This window comes from Halichoerus grypus, chromosome 5, assembly GCF_964656455.1.
Source record: "Halichoerus grypus chromosome 5, mHalGry1.hap1.1, whole genome shotgun sequence".
Lineage (NCBI taxonomy): Eukaryota > Metazoa > Chordata > Mammalia > Carnivora > Phocidae > Halichoerus > Halichoerus grypus.
In genome coordinates this window covers 126,546,953-126,568,956 of record NC_135716.1, presented here as the reverse complement: position 1 = coordinate 126,568,956, position 22,004 = coordinate 126,546,953, and the positions used below count along the sequence as shown (strand labels likewise).

General features: G+C 35.4%; 1 protein-coding gene across 2 annotated transcripts in view; it reads right to left on the bottom strand.

Annotated features, from left to right (window-relative positions):
* Window positions 1–1,049: 1,049 nt before the first annotated feature.
* SLC44A5 (solute carrier family 44 member 5) overlaps window positions 1,050–22,004 on the bottom strand; it is a 350,669-nt gene continuing 329,714 nt past the window's right edge. For both annotated transcript variants that reach the window (XM_078072903.1, XM_078072904.1), the window contains 6 exons: window positions 11,591–11,694; window positions 10,483–10,556; window positions 9,802–9,872; window positions 9,617–9,705; window positions 8,215–8,299; window positions 1,050–1,831 (listed from right to left, as the gene is read on the bottom strand). In XM_078072903.1, coding sequence (XP_077929029.1) covers window positions 1,725–1,831; window positions 8,215–8,299; window positions 9,617–9,705; window positions 9,802–9,872; window positions 10,483–10,556; window positions 11,591–11,694 — 530 coding nt within the window. In that variant the 3' untranslated portion in view covers window positions 1,050–1,724. The remainder of the gene's footprint in view (window positions 1,832–8,214; window positions 8,300–9,616; window positions 9,706–9,801; window positions 9,873–10,482; window positions 10,557–11,590; window positions 11,695–22,004) is intronic.

The window sequence follows — 22,004 nt, the reverse complement described above, 5'->3', positions numbered from 1 at the left end:
TTTTGACTTATTCACTTTATATAAATTATCAGTTTCAGTTATTTGACAATGCACAGCTAGAGAAAAATGGAAATTTTTTAAAAGATAAATCTAGATATTAAACTTTAGTTGATAGAAGATTCTGTCAGCCTATGGTAGGTTTTAAAAACTAAAGCTTTTCTCCTTTTCTAGCTTAAAGAAATAAAAAGACAGGTTTTTTTTTTTATCTAAATCTTTATTAGAAGAAAAAAACATTTAAAATGATGAGTAACAACAAATTTCATTAAATATTAAACATTTTAGTTATCAAAGATATTTAGACAATATGTTCCTAATATTTCTGCACAGCAGAAGCACACTGATTATAGAGCTCAGACTGTCATGTGCTCATGTGAGTTTGTTTTTGGCATAAAAGAATATCTAAAGTCACATTTAAATAAATGTGATCATAGATAAGCTGATAACTTACTGTTGATTCTCAAAGCTTTCACAAATTATATCTGACTGACATTCCCTTGGGGTGAATACTTTAACACTGAGTAACAAACTGAATTCATTTTCTTTAAAGTTAGTAATACTAGTAAAATTACTTAAAATTGAATTAGAAATTACGTTCCTGTTTATATTAGCACAATAAAAGTTATTATAAACAAACTGATTATTTCATATCAAAAGTTAAAAAAGGAAATAACACACATAAAACACTTCTTGATGATAATAAACAATCATTTAAAACAGAGCGATTCAGTACATGACACCTGTGAGCACCCTTTCCAGGGGTAAAATTTCCCTTTGTAATTTCTCAAAGTGTCCCTTTCCAAACTCTGTAAACACTGAGAAATGATCTACCATAAAAAAGATTAGATTTTTTAAACTTCTCACTTTTAGTAAAAAAAAAAAAAACAAAAAAAACAAGCATCCTTTCACTTTTTTTTTCTTGCGTGTAGTACACATTCATGAATGTCCACTAGGCGCAAGGGAAATTGTTTATGCTGCAAAACTACTCTATATAGTGAGGATATCAAACATACTGAAATGACAAGTGGTTTCCAACCAGTGAGCTAAGAGGAAAACAAATTCAAGACGACTTGTTTCAATCACTAAACATTGCAGGTTTTTTTTTTTTTTAACAATGTTTATAAATTTGCCCACAAAATCTGGGTAATATTAAACAGCCAGTAAGGCACTTTGTCAGAGAGGACTAAGTAGTAAAGGCTGGATGATTGGCAATTTGTTTAATAGGAAACATTCTATACTCAAAGAGAGCAAAATCTGGAGCAGGCAGTCCTTTTACCAATTTACTGTCAAACAGGAGCAGGGAAAACTTTAAAATTTTCTATTTCACTTTGTTGACCAATTTTCCCTGCAGAAGTCTTTTAGTTGTAATTTAAAAAATATATTAGGAGCTATCGATTTAAATAACGTTTCATTTTTCAATGTAATATTTAAAAGAATATGAACATATTCACTAGTGTTTTCAAAACATCCAAGCCACTATATTTAAAAATGAATTACAAAACAAAAGATCTTAGTATAAAAATGTACCATGTTATTAACAATTCCCTTGCAACTTCTGATGGCTTCACATATTACAGTATAAGCTTTGGTATTAAACATGCAAATAAAAGCCAACAGGGTGGTGAATACAGTGTTCCAAACACAAAGCACTTATGAAACTAGTGTTGTGCAGACACAGCAGATGAAGATTAGGTAACACCGCTGCAGGATGACCACAGTTTGCACTTCTAATGCTTCTTAGTTTGCATACTTGGCTCGTTCAGAATCTTCAGCAGAGACTGACTCATGTAATAGGGCCTTTCAGCAGAACCATCGTTTCTTTCTATATCTTCCACTAGGAGGAAGAATGGCACAGAGTAAATATCAAAGCAAAACTGTAAGAGAAGTAACGTCGCCATCTGCTGCACACTTGCTTTACAGCAGTTCAAAACTTTTTATTTTTTTAAATAGCATAGTTTGGCATCATTATTGTAAACATACCTATGAGAAAACAAGCAGCCCTTGTTATTATGTTAGTAAAATATTACCCCATTCTGTGTACCAGGTCATATTCTGCTAATAGTGCATGCCTCTCAGGTGCATGACTGAAAAAATAACTTTTACCTTCTTTTGGATAGGAAACTTACCCAAAAAAAACAAAAAACAAAAAACAAAACAAAAAAAAACAAACACAAAAAACCTCATCCAGAATTTCCAAATTCACCTCCAAATTCCTGAAAAGTAGTATGTACTCAATTCACTTTATAAATTATTGTATTTGTTCAAAATTGCTTTTGTTTTGCCATCAACAATTTAGGTAGCATAGTTTTAAAAAATATTTGTAAAATTTTAATGTATTTCAAAAAGCCTTAAACTGCAAGTTTTGAAAAATATTGTTTTGCAGTTAATTGCTTCGTAAGATAATAGCTTCTAATTTTTTTCCCTCAAAAACAATGCTCATTTTTACTCTCTTCTACACAAAGAACAAACTAGTGGGGAAAACTTTTTCTGACTAGAACTAAGTCCATAATATAGTTCAAACTTATATACTTAGAGATTCTTCCTCTAAGTGGTAAAGTATTTAAAAATATTGAACCAAATAGCATTTCTTTTCCTATGATTTTCTACCCATGGGTTATATCCTTAAAATATAGCCAACTATAGAATGTGCCTCCATATAGTTCAGTGAACACTTTTACTCTAGTGAATTTTTTGGTCTGATCAGCAGATATAATGTAATACATGGGCCCCATCTAGTCTAAGAATCTAAAATACAGAAGAAGTTATGATTATTAGAAGTCTCCAAATTAATCTTTGTCTTAATTTTCTAACTTCTGGAACAGCCAAGAATATAAGAATATAGGCAACCAGTTTCTTGCATGTTGATTTATATTTTATTCAAGTGATTTTCCAACTTTTATGTGTATCAGAATCAACTAGAGAACTTTATAATTCTCACAAGCTGCCCCACACCCAAACACAACATATCAGAATCTCTTAGGGAAGGGGCATAGGCATCTATTAGAAGTTCTCAGAGTGATTCTGATGCCTACAAAAAAAAAAAAAAAAAATTAGAACTGTGTTGTTTCATCATGTATCATCATTCAACTACTCCTGAAGGGGATGTATTCCCCAACATTTTTTAACACTTAAGAGAGAGGTGACTGGGGCACCTGGGTGGCTCAGATGGCTAAGTCTCCCACTCTTGATTTCAGCTCATGTTATGATCTCAGGGTCATGAGATCCAGCCCTGCATTGGACTCTGCACTGGGCGTGGAACCTGTTTAATATTCTCTCCCTCTCCCCCCTTTCCTGCTGCTCACATGTGCACATGTGCACTTGCAAACACACACTCTCTCTCACTCTCTCAAAAAAAAAAAAAAGAGGTTTTACTATTTACTAGATCTTGGTTGTGACCTCTGTATTGTTGGATAATAATAATAACCATCCAGAAAGATAGATTATCACTCTTCTCTGAATTATGCTTCAAGGAGAATGAGGGAAGAAGGCCCTTTGCCACAAGGTGAAGCCAAGTGACACTTTTGACTATAACAATCTCAAGAAAATAAGCCAAGAACAAGATGGTGGCCGTTATTATAAAGACCACTATTTTGAAAATCTTCCTTATTCATTGGTTTCTTGCTATTAAGCTGTCACAGAGTCAGTCTAAATCTAGGTTCCCATAATTCAGGATTACATAAGTTAGTTTTTATATTAATTTGTGACACGATGATACATTTCTGACTCTCTTCTTAAATACATGGATCATATTTAGATCACATTTAGACCACAATCTTAGATCAACACATTTCTTTGTGTCAATACATAAGCTTAGTGTAAATGCCCAAAGGATACTACAATTCAATGTTCCTTTGGGGTAATTTTTACACTGTTAGCCAAATCATACACATGTGCACACAAGGGATGGACAGGCAAAGTACTTGAGTGTCGATTCATGCTTTGTTCCACCCTGCAAAAGACTAAGGCATGGCTGTCAGCAACCAGCTTGTTGTTCTGGCCAGCAAGGATGGAGTATAAAAATAACTTTCCTGCTAAACTCTCAAGAGAGAGATTTCCTATCGCACAGCGCACCCCTGTAAAGGTACCAAACAAGGTACCAATGGAGTGCTAGTAGTGTATTTCCTTAGGGAAAAATCTGAAGTGTCTTACTCATCTTTTCTCTTTCTTTCCTCACTTAAGTTGAGCTAAAACTAAACCTTTTGTAGAATGAAGTCAAACAATCTCTTTAATCTAGAAAAACAGGTATGCTTGTGAAAGATAGAATCACTCATCTGAAACCGATCCATTCCAATTTTCTGTATGGTGGGAGTAGGAAAATAGGAATTTGTCTCCATCTGGGTTAGAGACAAAAGGCATGAGTTATGTAGCCATTTCAGTTTTGTTCAGAGTATGTTAACTGTGGCTAGAGGTTCATAGTATTGGAAATGACATCCCAAAACTCAGATTCAACTTTACTATGATTATAATTTCACTAAAACAAAGTGGGCTATGGGGTTATGAGGTTCCCCAGTAATTTTTACCTAGCAGTGTTCTCTATGGAACTTGTATAACATTAACATCTCTGTTATGGTCTTGAATCACACACTGAAATATACTTCCTAGGGAAACATTTATACGAGTTTAATCACAGTTGAAAAAGCTGTCCACTAGCTGGAGCAGCTATATAACCATAGCACCATATTTACAAATTTAGTACCATATGCTGGTTAACTATGTCAATCTTTTTTATGGCTAATTGACTATACGTTTATAGTGCTTTCGAAAATTGCCTGAATATCCTTTACAAATATACATTTATAAAAAGAAAGGCGATCAAAGTGCTGCAATGGGAAACAGCACTCCGAGTTATAAAAGTCTCATTTAAAACACTTTTGGCTATAGGCTTTAAATATATGTTTGACATTTACACCTTGCTTTTTCAGCTGGGACCACAGTCTATAAAGTATCCTAGTTCACAGTGGCTACTGTCACCAAATGCCTGTCACCTCAGGTGGTACCAGGTTCTGGCTTTTTAGGAATAAGCACAGAAATTCCACATTACTCAAAAGCATCATTTTCAAGTTACAAATGATCTAATTTACAAAAGTTCTATTTAAAAATGAATGTCACTGTTTGGAGCTTTTCTACTCTTTCTGCTTCTGGGGAACTAGTAGCATCTTGTTCAGAGTTCCGTGCAGGGTAGGGGCTATGAAGTAGGGTTTTTCTCTGGATCCATCATTTCTTTCCAGATCTTCACCTGTATATGCAGCAGCCAAAGCAGGCAAAACAGCAAGCGACAGCAGAATTAAGTGTATTTTTATAAATTGGAGAGTCAAACAGGGAAAAATCAGAGAAATTAGCGTTAGAAAGTCAAATATAAGACAATCCGTACCGTTAAGTTGCTGATGCTGGACAAAATAAGAAACTTCAACCTCTGCCAGGAAGCACTGAAACTTCCTAAATCCCACCAATGCCTGAAGAGGTTTATTTTGATAGTTTAAAGGTTAATAAGATCTTTCATATCCTTTCAAAACTATTATCTCTAAATCTGTGACTGTTCATTTCAGAAAGGTAAAATGCCACATCTTCTGAGATGAAGCCGAATAAAAAGTCTGTGGTAAATGTAGAACAATAATTGAATTTCAGAGTTCAAAGTCACTTTTAATGGTAGTCTACACCCATAACATTACAGATGAAGAAACGGAGACCCAGGTATGTGAAATGATTCTCCTGAAGCCAAAAGCTCTGGGGCAATCAGAATGAGGTGAGGACCCAGCCTCTTGACACCTAGTTCGGTTCTTGTCCTACTTAACTATAAGTTATCCTGTCTTAAATTTCCTCAGATTGTATTAGAAAACTACTGGCAGGGTTTTCTGACTTCATGTAACACATGAATTTACCTTCCTGCTTTGCCTAGGCTAATAATAAAATGATGGAATGTTCACTGAGCACACACCTATCAGGTGATTCAGGGAAAGCACCAGAATGATGCTGAGGAGCAAGAAGTTGGCACGGAATTAAGCTTCCTAAAGATAGAATTTGCAGCAGATAATATCTATCAATAAGTATACAAGTACAGCTTAACTCTATGTTTCCACTAGTGTATTAAAAAAGATTTTGTTATTCATAGTCTTTATTATGACAAAGGATAAGAAATATTATATAAAACCATATAGGATAATCATAGATTTATGGAATAAATCTAAATTATTTTTCATCCTTTTTTGGGAATGGTTGGATTATTGATTTAGATTTTTACATTAGACCTCACAATGACCTTCCTCAGATAAAATGAAAAGCTAAGGAGGGAATATGATGGACACTGAACATTTTTTTCTTTTTTCCTTAACCATATTTCTATATCATATACAGTATATCTACATTGTTATTACTTTTGAAGCATTATTAGGAAGCATGGTATGGATCACACTAATAATCATCTACAACACTACTTTTTTCTCATACTGGGACCAGAATTCTCATAGCCTTGTAATATTAAAAATATGCCATGTTTCTATAAATGCAGTGTTTGCAAATGGTTTGCATTTTTAAAAATACCAGTTGTCTGGCAGCCAAGAGAATAGGTATAAAAGGATGTGTATGTATAAAGGTACAGTTCCACACGATCAGAATTTGGCTTATGGCACCATTTAAGAATGTTTTCCAAAGTAAGATGTTGCCCATAGTAAAAGTTGGGAAGGGAGGAGAAATATAATTTGGTATCCCTTGTTCTTTATTCTCAAAGACCAGAGTCTCCAGAAGGAAACTATTCATGTTCAACACACAATGTATTGAATAAAGCTGAAATTACACCTGGTTTTCAAGAAGTTGGTAATTATTAATATAAAAGGGTAGAAAACATTTCTTACTGCTCAAATTTAAAATCCACTGTCAAATTTAAAATCCATAAGACTTTTTCCAAAGCTTCCAAAGACTGGAAGCTAGTAGTTTCTATGCATTTCCTGAGATACATTTTGAGAAACATTTTCAGTTATAAGAATGAGGAAGATCCTAAAGGGATCTCCCACTACTTCTATGATTAGCATCTGAGATGAAAAAAAGAGATCTTTGAACATTTGAGACCTCTGTCTCAGGAACTACCATATTTCTGTGTTCCTTTCTCCATCTCCAACCTGAGCTGGATTTTGTTCATGTGGCATTTTGTAGGTGGCTTCTCCTACCTAATAAACCACCGACAGTGGCATTAGAAGATGATTAAACATTTCTGTTCCATTTATAGCCAGAGAGAGAACTAACTAGTATGCACAGTTCTCCTGATTTCTGAATTGTCCAGTTATTGAAAATAATTTTTAAATGTTAAGGAAAAAAAAAAGTCAAACCACTTTCTAGTTTTTTCCTTTGAATATGTCTCCCTATAAGTATTATCTCCTCTCCTGACCCCACTGTGAAGTTGGTGCTGTGAGTTATGCCAAAAAATAAACTGTTAATTTTACACAAGTGGATCACTCAGTAATGCCCTGTCACAGAATGTTTTCTCTGCTTCTCTTAAGAGCAATGTGCCAGAGAAATAATCACTCAGAGGGTGGGCTAACAATTTGTTCTTTCATCTGCTGAGCCTGCTTTCCCTAGGCTGAAGGTAAGGGCCAGGTTAAGCTCCTAGGGCACTAGGTTCTCCAAGGCTTTTAAGATGAGATGCTAATAGAAAACCTATCCATTATGAGTTACACATGCTGCACAGAGGTACAACAAATACGTCAGTGATCAAAGCTCTTAAGAAGTATTTTAACTCTAAGCGTCAGAATCGATCGAGCTGTTTCCTAGACATTCTCCTCCATGAATCTAGTGTGAATTGGCCCTATGTGTCTTGGAAACCATTGCTAGCTTGGCTTTATCAGAATTATAAAGCCTCTCCTCAAAGAGGTCCTGAAGTCCAATCTCAAAGCCATGTCCTCAGTGCTGTTAATGATTAGATTCCGTTGTGCTTTATTATTAAAATTTGAAAATACTAAGATGTGCCAAAACAGTTTCATGCTAACACAATGCCATGGAGCCCGAGGTTCATTTCAGTAGCTGACTCTGCGGTGCTTTGCAAACTCCATTCTCTCAGCTGTTAAGGTTTAAAGAGCATCTACTAAACAGTCTCTTTCCAAATCAACACTATTTGGTAGTTGCAGCCAGGCCATAGCAAATCCACAAGCCAGCTAAGGACATGGGTCTTAACCTTCTTATCTTTCAGTTACTCTCCAAAGAGGGAAAACACATATACTGAAAACTTACAGAAGCAGATGAAAATTGTATCAATACACATTGCATAGACGCTGAAGAACCCATGTGCAACTAGGTAAGATCCAATAATGACTGTCTGTAAATGAGTAAAGAACAAAATGAAGATGTCATTAACTTGTCCAGAAGAACAATAATGCAGCTTTAAATGAAAGTCATGATGAGAAACGCTGAAGTACCCTATATAGAAAAGATTTCAATATAGAGACCAAAAAAGTACAATGTTAACACTTTTGGGTAATTTGTACTGGGATCTAAATGTATATATTGTCTGCCAATTTTCTTACCACTATCCCCAATGCCTACCAAAAATATCCCAGATTTAGGATCCTGTAGACTGAGGCAGGAAAGCACGGGAGTTAAGAGCACACACTGCCTAGGGTTGAATCACATGTCAGGCACTCACTCAACAAGTTACTTAACCTCACTGTGTCTCCTGCCTCCTATAAAAAATTACTGGTGGGCAAGGGAAAATGTGAATAATAATAGTATTTATGACATATGGATTGAGTGAGTTAATTAATTGCTATAGATACTGCAGGGCTCCTACCAGGTCCTCTCCAGCTGCTACATCTATCATCCAATTGTTAGGAATGTAGGCTGCTGACAACTGAGTGGCTTCACTCACTAGGAATTGCCCTTGTTGCAGGGAACTGCCTCACCCAAGGTTACGCCAGCATCCAGGGGGCAACCCCTGGCCAACGCCTGCCTGATGCAGCATGCAGAGACCTAATTCTTCCTTCAGAACTTCCTGACAATATGTCTGAGGCCTCTACTGTAACTGCAGCTTTTTCCTTTGCCCATGCCTGCCCTCCTCACTTCCTTGTTATAAGGGTATCTCAGGAGAACACTTCCAAATAACCTTCCCCATACAATCCTGTCTCAGAGGTTGTTTCTAAGGAATCCAATCTAAGGCAGAATAAGGCTTGGCACAAAGTAGGACCAATAATGTTAGCTATTATTATTTTTCTTATTCCTTTTATTTTGCCATCTCTGATAAATCAGAGTCAATATTACCTACCCAGTTGCTATGAATGAATTGTATCCTCTCAAAATGCATATGTTGAAACCTAACCCCTAATGTGACGATATCTGGAGGTGAGGTTTGGGGGAGGTAATTAGGTCATGAGGGTGCAGCCCTCATGAATGGGATTAATGCCCTTAAAAGAGGAGACAGGAGAGATGATGATACCTCTCTCCACCATGTTAAGATACAGTGAGAAGGGGTCCCTTTGCAAACCAGGAAGACAGCTCTCACCAGGAACTGAATCTGTGGGCACCTTGATCTTGGACTTCTCAGCCTTCAGAAATGTGAGGAATAAATTCTTGTTTAAGCCACCCAATCTATGATATTTTTGTTATAGAAGCCTGAACTGACTAAAACACCAACTCTTACCAGCAAAGGTACCCAGTAGTAATTTAAAGATGTTGGTCCTTCTATCATCATTGGCAATCTGTGTGTGAAGAGTAAGAAGGCCAGCACACCTACATTGGAAAGGCAGAACATGTATATTATGTATTTGCAAAGGAATATAGCTTTTCCAAGTACCTTCTAAACTTATTATGTTTATTATTACTTACCTATACATCCAGCAACTAGAATTTTCCCCAGGATTAGTACAAAGTCTGTAACTTTATCCATAACTGCAACTCTGAGAATCAGAAAAAAAGTATAATTTTGTGTTTAAATTACATTTGTCACTTGAAATTTATGAGAGTAAATAATTTATGAGCTCACTTTGATGTGTCTTCACTGGAAATTTTATTTGGCCTTTGTTAAATGCAAGAAATGAAGGTAGACCCCAGGAATGAAGTTCTGATTTATTTTCGATGAAGTAAACAGAAGATGGCATTGTGGGGCTATCAGGCACTATTAGTTATGTCAGCTTCTGTTTCAAAGCCTAAGACACCCTGAATTTCGAGGAGATTTCATTTTTTCCCCTGCTTTTGCTCACTCAGACTCTCTCAATTTGGGGAGGGGGAAGTGGTCAGAAACATGATGTTTGTGTGGAGAATTTCTTGAGCAGAAGGGATAATAAAAATCAATAAAATGCCAGTTAGTGTGAAGATGTAGATGGATGATGGCAGCAACATTCTAAGATACAAAAAGAAATAGTGTGAGAGAGAAGATTTAAGTCTATCCAATTGAAAGATAATATTCATGTCTAATAAGACCACCATCAATTTAAATCACAATATGTGAAGTCTGTGATGCTCAAATTTCACCAAATTGTCTTTTGCAAATTCAACCTGATTACTTACTTTAAAACATTTCTCATCAGCAGATTGAAAGCATCTCTTGCTGACCTGCAGAAGTTTTTGCCATATATTGCAATCTGAGGAAAACAGACGTTATTATTCTGGAGTCAGTAACATACCCTAACAAGACCAACAGACAATCCAATGACAGGAAAATTAATTAATTCTCTTATCACCCAGACAGCTACTGTCATTCCTCTTTCCAGCATTTGGGTATGTGGGAGACCTGGAAACTGTTTAACCTCAACTCTGCACAGCTGTCAGGGACGCTGGTGTGCTCCAGATTCTATATGCCTATAAACTTCATGGGAATTCACACAGAGGTAGATCTTTTTCTCAAATCCCAGGATATGGCTTCTGTCTTTGAAGTGTTTTGGCTAGGGTCTGTTGTGAATGGGATAAATGTTGCAGCATTCACATTAAAAATTATTCTGGGGAACCCAACACCTTTCAAAACATTGATTTACTGATTAAAAGTTTCAATATAGTATTCTCACTGGAGGTAAATTAGTGACTATTTAAATCTTCATGCCTATTTGAATCACCCTACAGACTCTGGTCATGGGGAAGACAAGCAAGTATCATAAGGTTGTAGTTACAAAATTTTAGAAGAATTATGTTTTTGGAATCCCTATTTTTAAAAAATCTCCAAATTCCCCATAGAAAATAAGTAACACATTCAGGTAGGCCTTGTCGATTCCCACACATTTCAACATAAGATTTATGAAAAGAAATAGACCATTCCCTAGAAATATGTAAATCCCAGAATTAGATTTTTTTTTTCTCAGAGTGAAATATAGAACCTCTCCTTGCACTAAAAACTATGTCAAAGACACACAAAATCTTTTCAATCTAACATATTTAAAAATTTCTAAGGTAAATAATATTTTCCCTCTTTAAAAAGATATTAACAGTAATAATGAACTACAGTTAAGATATTATCTCAACTAGGATAGAATAGCTCTGAATCATGCATGGGATTCACAAATCCTTATATCAACATGGTGATAAATTCAACTGTATGATGTAAAAAGTGTTAGAGATGGAAATGTACACATGGGGTTTGGGTTTGCAAAGAAGAAATTTAGTAAATAAAGAATAATCTACTTACCATAACATAGGCATTTCTGTTAAAAAACTTTACCATTTTTTCCAAACACCAGAAACAGCATTTCAGGCAGCATTGTAGAAATTTAGAAATGTTGTTCTGGGCCTCTATGAAAATGAAATATTAAAATCTATTAATGATTTGTAACTAAACTATGATCAAAAAAATAAAAATTTTAAAAATAGGCTTTTAATTTTTTTTTAAATTTTGGTAAAATATATAGTTACCATTTTAACCATTTTAAGTGTACAATTCAATTATGTACAATACTGTACAATTCAATTCAATCCATTAAGTGCATTCCTAGTGTTGTGCAACCATTATTACTATCCATTTCTAGAACTTTTCATCATCTCAAATAGAAACTCTGTACCTATTAAAAAATAACTTCTCATTCTCCCCTTCCCCAAGCTCCTGGTAACTTCTACTGTAGTTTGTATGAATTTGCCTCTTCTGGACACCTCATATAAGTGGAATGATACAATATTTATCCTTTTGTGTCTTGCTTATTTCACTTAACAAAGTTTTCAAGGCTCATCATTTCATTCCTTTTTAGAGCTGAACAACATCCCATTGCATGTATATATCACATTTTGTTTATCCTTTTATCTGTTCATGGAAATTTGGGTTGTTTCTACCTTTTAGCTACTGTGAATAATGCTAATATGAATACTTGTATGCAAGTATCTGAGTCCTTGTTTCAATTCTTTTGAGTATATATGTATAGAAGTGAAATTGCTGGATCATATGGCAATCCTATTTTTAACTTTCTGAAGAATCACCATAATGTTCTCCATAATGGCTATACCATTTTACATTCCCACCAACAATACACAAAGGTTCCCAGTTTATCCCCATCCTACAAATACTTGTTCTTTTTCATTTTTTAAAATAGTAGCCATTCTAATGGATGTGAAGTGGTAACCTTATTACGATTTTGATTTGCATTTCCTTAATGAATAATATTGAGCATCTTTCCATGTGCTTATTCCCCACTTGTGTATCTTCTTTGGAGCAATGTATATGCCAGTCCTTTGTAGAAGGGACCAAGGTGGTGACATAAGAGGCCCCCGAACTTCCCTCCTTCCACAGATGCACCTAAAGTACAGCTACACATGGAAAAATTTCCTCTGCAAAAAAACCAGAAACTAGCTGAATGACTCCTACCACATCAGGCAACTAAAAAAACAACCACAGTGAAATGGGTAGGAAAGGATGAGACAAACGTATTGTAAACCCCATTTCTGGCACAGAACCATACTATAAGGAAGATAACCCCAACTCTCAGCCTCTTCCTGAGGAGTAAAGCATTTGGACAGTACATACAGGATTCCAACTTTTAAGGCTCCCACCTAAGGGACAGGCCCACAAAATTCCTAGCTCTGAAAGCCAGTGGAGCTTATAACCACAAGTCCTACAGCACTACAGAAAACAAAGCTAGTTCTTTACATTCTAGCACTCACTGTGGCTGTCCTCCCTTAGCACAGAGGAAGTAGAAAAAAAAATGTTCATTTTCCAGTCTTTTCCTGGAAGGGGATGGACTACATACTTTACAAACCACTGCCTTAGGTCTGGCTTATAATTTGCACACATCTAGGTGCTAGCTGCAATCCTTCATGGAGTTGTCCAGGGGAGCTAGTGGGCACTTCTACTACTTTCTCCCTCTAGCTAACTCCAATTATATAATTAGGCCACCAACATCTCTTTGGAAGGAGATTTTACACATACCAACTGCCCTAGTTTTTGCAGCTGCTGCCCAAAGAATGGTCCACACCTTCCCTGGCTCTGATAGCCAATGGGGGTTGCATAGAAAAGTCCCACAGGACTATAACAAACAAATAAGCAGTTTTTAAATGGTGCAGGAGCACCCTCCTCCAATCCCAGCATGGATATACCCCTTGGCTCAATGCAGAAGGAATAGGCAAATATCCACTTTCCAGTTTCTCTGTGAAAGAGGCTTAACTGCATACTTGCCCACTTGCTGCCTGAGGGTCTGGCTTCTAATCAGCTTACATATAGGTTCTGACTGTGATCCTTCTCTTTGGAGCACTGATAGATCTTGGCACATATTCAACTATTGGGGACCATTAAGAATAATGTGGCTAGGACAATCACAAATGCTTGAGAGACCTAGAAGTTTGAGCTGGGCTGATTGATGAAATTCATCTCCTGTATGAGACCAGTCTGTCAAGACTGGGAGAAGTGACTGTTTTATCTAATACAACAAACCCACCATAGAGAGTCAAAAAAATGAAGAGGGGAATATGTTCCAAACAAAAAACAAGATAAATCTCCAGAAACTGATATTTCAGAAGTAAGTGGTTTACCTAATAGAGTTTGAAATAATGGCCATAAAGATGCTCATCAAGATCAGGGGAACAATGAATAAACATTGAGAATTTTAACAAAGGGACAGAAAATATAAAAAAGCATCAAACAGAATTTATAGAACCAAAGAGTACAATAACGGACTTAAAAAATTCAACAGAGGGTTTTAATAGCAGACCAGATCAAGCAGAGGAAGGGATCAACAAACTCAAAGACAGGGCAGTGGAATTCATCCAATTAGAGAAGCAAAAGGAAAAAAGCATGGAAAGAGTGATGGATTTATTGGACACCATCAGGCAGACCAAAATGGAGGTCCCAGCAGGAGAAGAGAGAGAGAAAGGGGCAGAAAGTTCAATCGAAGAAATAATGGCTGAAGACTTCCCTAATCTGGAGAAACAAACAGACATTCAGATCCAGAAAGTCTAAAGAACCCCAAAAAAGATTAATCTAAAGAGACCTACACTGAAACACATAAAATTAAATTTTCAAAAGTTGAAAGGCAGTTAAAGGCAGCAGAAGAAATGTGACTTTTACCTTTTTCAGGGTAAAAAAAAGTCACAGAAAAGTGACTTTTTCAGCAGAAATTTTGTAGGCCAAAATAGAGTGGAATGATATATTCAAAGTGATAAAAGAAAAAAAACTGCCAAGCAAAAAACTCTATGGGACAAAGTTGTCCTTCAGAATTGAAGGATAAAGTTTTCCAGACAAATAAAAGCTGAAGAGTTCATCTTGTAAGGCTCACTAGACAGCCTTACAAGAAATGTTAAAGGGAGTTTTTAAAGCTGAAACAAAAGGATGCTAATTAGTAACATGAAAATATGTGGAGTATAAAATTCACTGGTAAAAGGTAAATATATAGTTAAATTCAGAATACTCTAAAACTAATGGTAGCAGGTAAATCACAATTCTAGTATAAAGATTAAAGTACAAAGTGTTAAAGATAACTATAACTACAATAAGTTAATGGATACACAATATAAAAAGATGTAAATTGTGTCATCAAAAATGCAGCATAAATGTGGGGAAAGTGTAAAAATGTAGAGCTTTTGTACACATTTGAAATTAAGTTATCAGCTTAAAATAGATTGATATAACTAAGATGTTTTATGTAAGATATAAAACAGCCAGAAAACAACAAAATGGCAATACTAAATCCATAACTATCTATAATATAAATGAACTAAATTCTCCAATCAAAAGACACAGAGTGGCTGAGTGTATTAAAAAAAAAAAAAAAACTCAACTATAAGCTATCTATAAGTCTCACTTCACCTGTAAAAACACATACAGAATGAAAGTGAAGGATTGGAAAAATATTTTTCATGCAAATGGAAACCAAAGTAGGAAGAGTTATACTTATATCAGACAAGATAGACTTTAAGCCAAAAACTGTAACACAAAAGTCATTATACTGTGATAAAGGGGTCTATTCATCAAAATAATTTAAAAATTATAAATATTTATGTACCCAACATTGGAACACCTAAATATACAAAACAAATATAAACAGATATGAAGGGAGAAATATACAGTAATATAATAATAGTAGAGGATTTTAATACCCCACTTTCAACAATAGATCATTCAGACAGAAGACCGAAAAGGAAATATTGGACTTAAATTATACATTGACCTGACAGATTAGACATTTACAATACAGTCCTTCCAAACACAGTAGAATACACATTCTTCTCAAGTGCATATGGAATATTTTCCAGGACAAATCATATGCTAGATCACAAAACAGGTCTTAATAAATGTAAGAAGACTGAAATCATACCAAGCATCTTTTCCAACCACAGTGGTATGAAACTAGAAATCAATTACAGGAAGAAAACTGGAAAATTCACCAGTGTGTGGAGATTAAACAACATGCTACTGAACAACCAATGAGCCAAAGAGGAAATCAAAAAGGAAATCAAAGAGTACCTTGAGACAAAACTGGAAATACAACATGCCAACATATGGAATGCAGCAAAGTAGTTCAAAGAAGGAAGTTCATAGCAATGAACACCTATATTAAGAAAAACAAAAGATATCAATCTGACATTACATCTTAAGGAAATAGAAAAAGAAGAACAAACTAAGCACAAAATTAGTTGAAGGAAAGATATGGCAAATCTCAGAGTAGAAATGGATGAAATAGAGATTAAGAAGACCATAGGAAACATCAGTGGAACTAATAGTTGGTTTTTTGAAATGATAAAATTAACAAACCTTTAGCTAGACTAAGGAACAAAGAAATAAATACAGAAATGAAAGAGAAGATATTACAATCAATACCACAGAAATACAAAGGATCATAAGAGACTACTATGAACAATTGTACACAAATTAGATAACATAGAAGAAATGGATAAATTCCTACAGACATACAACCTCCAAGACTGAATTATGATGAAATAAAAAATCTGTAAAGATCAATTACTAGTAAGGATTTTGAATCAATAATCAAAAACTTCCCAACAGGGGCAGCTGGGCGGCTCAGTCATTAAGTGTCTGCCTTCAGCTCAGGTCACAGTCCCGGGGTACGGTCCCAGGGTCCTGGGATCGAGCCCCGCATCGGGCTCCCTGCTCAGCGGGAAGCCTGCTTCTTCCTCTGCCACTCCCCCTGCTTGTGTTCCCTCTCTCACTGGGTCTCTCTCTGTCAAATAAATAAAATCTTAAAAAAAACAAAAAAACAAAAAAACTTCCCAACAAACAAAAGGCCACAACCAGATGGCTTTACTGGTAAATTCTATCAAACATTTAAAGAAGAATTAATATCAATCCTCTCAAACTCTTCTAAAAAACAGAAGAGAAACACTTCCAAATTCATTTTACAAGGCCAGAATCACCCTGATAACCAAAGCAAGAAAAGGACACTACACAAAGAGAAAATTATAGGCCAATATCCCTAATGAACATAAATGCAAAAATCCTCAACAAAATATTAGCAAACTGAATTCAGCAGTACAGTAAAAGGATCATACACCAAGATCAAGTGGATTCATCCAAGACATGCAAGAATGGTTCAATATATGCAAATCAATAAATGTGATGTACCACATTAACAAAATGAAGGATCAAAATCGTGGTCATCTTGGTTGATGCAGAAAATTCACTTAACAAAATTCAACCTCCTTTCATCTTATAACTTAAATAACTGAAGTTATAACTTATAACTTAAAATTTATACCTATTAATTGATTAGAGAATGCCTTAACATAATAAAAGCCACATATGACAAGACCACAACTAACATGATACTCAATGGTAAAAAGCTGAAAACTTTTCCTCTAAAATCAGGAATAAGACAGGGATGTCCACTCTTGCCATTCTTATTCAACATAATACTAGACGTCCTAGTCAGAACAACTAGGCAAGAAAAAGAAATAAAAGGGATTAAAACTGTAAAAGAAGAAGTAAAATTCTTTCAGATCACATGATATTACTTATAGAAAACCCTACAGTCCACAAAAAAACAAACAAACAAACAAACAAACAAAAAACAGTCTATTAGAATAAATGAATTCAGTGAAGTTGCAGGAAAGAAAATCAATACATAAACTCAACTTCATTTCTATATACTAACAACTGACTATTGAAAAGAGAAATTAAGAAGACAATCCCATTTACAACTGCATCAAAAATAAGAAAACACCTAGAAACAAAATTAACTAAGGTGGAGAATTCCTTGTGCATTGAAAACTGTAAGCCATTGATGAAATAAAGACAAAAAAGTGTATATCCTATGATCCTAGGTTGGAAAAATTAATATTGTTAACTGTCCATAATACCCAAGCAATTTACAAAATCAGTGCAATTCCTATCAAAATTCCAATGGCATTCTTCACAGAAATAGAAAAAAACAGTCCTAAAATTTATTTGGAATCACAAAAGACTCTGAATAGTCAAAGCAATTGTGAAAGAAGAATAAAGCTGAAGGCATTACATTTCCTGATTTCAAACTATATTACAAAGCATGGCAATCAAAATACTATAGCATTGGGAAAGAAAGAGCCACATAGATGAATGGAACAGAATAGAGAACCCAGAAATACACCCAAGTATATATGGTCAATTTTTAAAAAAGAAGTCAAGAATATAGAATGGAGAAAGGTTAGTCTCTTCAATTCAATGGTTCTGGGAAAACTGAATGTCCACATGCAAAAGAATAAAATTGGACTCTTATCTTACATCACAAAAAACAATTCAAAATGGATTAAAGATTTGAATGGAGACCTGAAACCATAAAACTCCTAGAAGAAAACATAAAGGCAAGCTCTTTGATATTGGTCTTGGCAATGATTGTTTGGATTGGATGCCAAAAGCAAGGGCAACAAAAGCAAAAATAAGCAAGTGAGACTGCGTCAAACTAAAAAGCTTCTGCACTGCAAAGGAAACCATCAACAAAATGGAAAGGCAATCTATGCAATGGGAGAAAATATCTGCAAACCATATATGTGATGATGAGTTAATATCCAAAATATACAAGGAACTCACAGAACTCAATAGGAAAAACACTAATAACTCAATAAAAAAAAATGGGTAAAGGACCTGAACAGACATTTTTCTAAAGAAGACACACAGATGGCCAATAAGTACATGAAATGGTGATCAACATTACTATTCATCAGAGAAATACAAATCAAAACCACAGTGAGGTAGAGGATAGGATGTCTATTATCCAAAGACAAAAGATAAGGATGTGGAGGTGAAGATGTGGAGAAAAGGGAACTCTTGTATACTGTTGGTGGGAATGTAAATTGGTGCTTCCACTATGGAAAACAGTATGGATGTTTGTCAAAAAATTAAAAATATAACTACCATATGATCCAGAAATTCCACTTCTGCATATATATCCAAAGAAAATGAAATCACTATCTCAAAGAGATATTTACACTCCTATATTCACTGCAGCATCATTTACAATATCAAATGTATGAAAATGTGTCATTCAATGGATCAATGGATAAAGAAAATGTGGTATAGATACACAATGGAACATTATTCAGCTTTTAAAAAGAAGGAAATACTGCTTTTGCAACAACACAGATGAACTTGAAGGGCATGATGCTAAGAGAAATAAGCCAGATAGAGACAAATACACATGATATCCCTTATATGTACAATTTTTAAAAATGTTGAACTCATAGAAAGAGCAGAATGATGGTCACTACAGTCTGGGGGGTGGGAGAAATAGGGAGAGGCTGGTAAAAAGGTATAAATTTTAAGTTATAAGATGAATAAGGTCTTTCGATCCAGTGTATAACAGTGAATATAGTTGATAATACTACATTGTATAATTTAAATTTGCTTATGGAGAACTTAAGCATTCTCATAGAAGGAAGGAAGGAAGGAAAAGAGAAATATGTGAGGTAATGGACGTTTATTACCTTGAATGTGGGACTCCTTTCACAACATATGTGTATATCAAAAAACATATTGTACACTTTAAGTATATTACAATTTTGTCAATTATACCTCAATAAAGCTGAAAAAATTTACATAATTTTAAAAATCCTTTGTTCATGTTGAATCAGATTGTTTATTGTTGAGTTGTGGAAGCTCTTTTTTTTTAATTTAAATTCAATTAGCCAACATACAGTACATCATTAGTTTTTGATGTAGTGTTCAGTGATTCACTAGTTGCATATAACACTAGTGCTCATCACAACACATGCCCTCCTTAATACCCATCACCCGGTTACCCCATCCCCCCACCCCCTCCCTTCTGTAACCCTCAGTTTGTTTCCCTGGAGTAAAGAGTCTCTCACGGTTTGTCTCCCTCTCTGATTTCTTCCCATTCAGTTTTCCCTCCCTTCCCCTGTGATCTTCTGCAGTATTTCTCATATTCCACCTATGAGTGAAACCATATGATAACTGTCTTTCTCTGACTGACTCACCTCACTCAGCATAATACCCTGGAGTTCCATCCATGTTGATGTAAATGGTAGGTATTCATCCTTTCTGATGGCTGAGTAATATTCCATTGTATATATGAACCACATCTTCTTTATCAATTCATCTGTTGAAGGACAGCTCCTTCCACAGTTTGGCTATTGTGGACATTGCTGCTATGAACATTGGGGTGCAGGTACCCTTCTTTTCACTACATCTGTATCTTTGGGGTAAATACTCAGTAGTGCAACTACCAGGTTGTAGGGTAGCTCTATTTTTAACTTCTTGAGGAACCTCCATACTGTTTTCCAGAGTGGCTGCTCCAACTTTTATTCCAACCAAAGTGTAAGAGGGTTCCCCTTTCTCCACACCCTCGACAACATTTGTTGTTTCCTGTCTTGTTAATTTTAGCCATTCTAACTGGTGTAAGCTGGTATCTCATTATGGTTTTGATTTGTACTTCCCTGATGACAAGTGATGTGGAGCATCTTCTCATGTATCTGCTGACCATCTGTATGTCTTCTTTGGAGAAGTGTTTGTTCATGTCTTCTGCCCATTTCTTGACTGGATTATTTGCTTTTTGGGTGTTGAGTTTGATAAGTTCTTTATAGACCTTGGATACCAGCCCTTTATCTAATGTCGTTTGCAAATTTCTTCCCCCATTCTGTAGGTTGCCTTTTAGTTTTGTTGACTGTTTCCATTGCTGTGCAGAAGTTTTTTTATCTTGATGAAGTCCCAATAGTTCATTTTTGTCTTTGTTTCCCTTGCCTTTGGAGATGTGTCTAGCAAGAAGTTGTTGTGGTTGAGGTTGAAGAGATTACTGCCTGTGTTCTCCTCTAGGATACTGATGGATTCCTATCTCAAATTTAGGTCTTTCATCCATTTTGAGTTTATCTTTGTGTATGGTATAAGAGAATGGTCCAGTTTCATTCTTCTGTATGTGTCTGTCCAATTTTCCCAATACCATTTATTGAAGAGACTGTCTTTTTTCCATTGGATATTCTTTCCTGCTTTGTCAAAGATTAGTTGACCATAGAGTTGAGGGTCCATTTCTGGGCTGTCTACTCTGTTCTAATGATCTAGGTGTCAGTTTTTGTGCCAGTACCATGCTGTCTTGATGATCACAGCTTTGTAATATAGCTTGAAGTCCAGCATTGTGATGCCACCAGCTTTGATTTTCTTTCTCAAGATTGGTTTGGCTATTTGGGGTCTTTTCTGGTTCCATACAAATTTTAGGATTGTTTGTTCCAGCTCTGTGAAAAATGTTGATGGTATTTTGATAGGGATTGCATTGAATGTGTAGATTGCTCTGGGCAGCACAGACATTTTAACAATGTTTATTCTTCCAATCCATGAGCATGGAATGTTTTTCTCTGTGTCTTCCTCAATTTCTTTCATAAGTGTTCTTTAGTTTTTAGAGTACAGATCCTTTACCTCTTTGGTTAGGTTTATTACTAGGTATCTTATGGGTTTTGGTGCAACTGTAAATGTAATTGATTCCTTAATTTCTCTTTCTTCAGCCACATTGTTAGTGTATAGAAATACAACTGATTTCTGTGCATTGATTTGTATCCTGACACATTGCTGAATTGCTGTATGAGTTCTTTTGGGTTTTCCACATAGAGTATCATGTCATCTGTGAAGAGTGACAGTTTGACTTCTTTGCCAATTCGGATACCTTTTATTTCTTTTTGTTGTCTGATTGCTGAGGCTAGGACTTCTAGTACTATGTTGAATAGCAGTGGTGATAGTGGACATCCCTGCCGTGTTCCTGACCTTAAGGGAAAAGCTCTCACTTTTCCCCATTGAGAATGATATTCCTTGTGGGCTTTTCATATAAGGCTTTTATGATATTGAGGTATGTTTCCTCTATCCCTACACTGTGAAGAGTTTTAATCAAGAAAGGATGCTATACTTTGTCAAATGCTTTTCTGCATCAAATGAGAGGATCATATGTTTTTTTTATTAATATGGTGTATCATGTTGATTGATTTGGGGATATCTAACTATCCTTGTATCCCAGGAATAAATCCCACTTGGTCGTGCTGAATAATCCTTTTAATGTACTGTTGGATCCTATGGAATAGTATCTTGGTGAGTATTTTGGCATCCATGTTCATCAGGGACATTGGTCTGTAATTCTCCTTTTTGATAAGGTCTTTGTCTGGTTTTGGGATCAAGGTAATGCTGGCCTCATAGAAAGAGT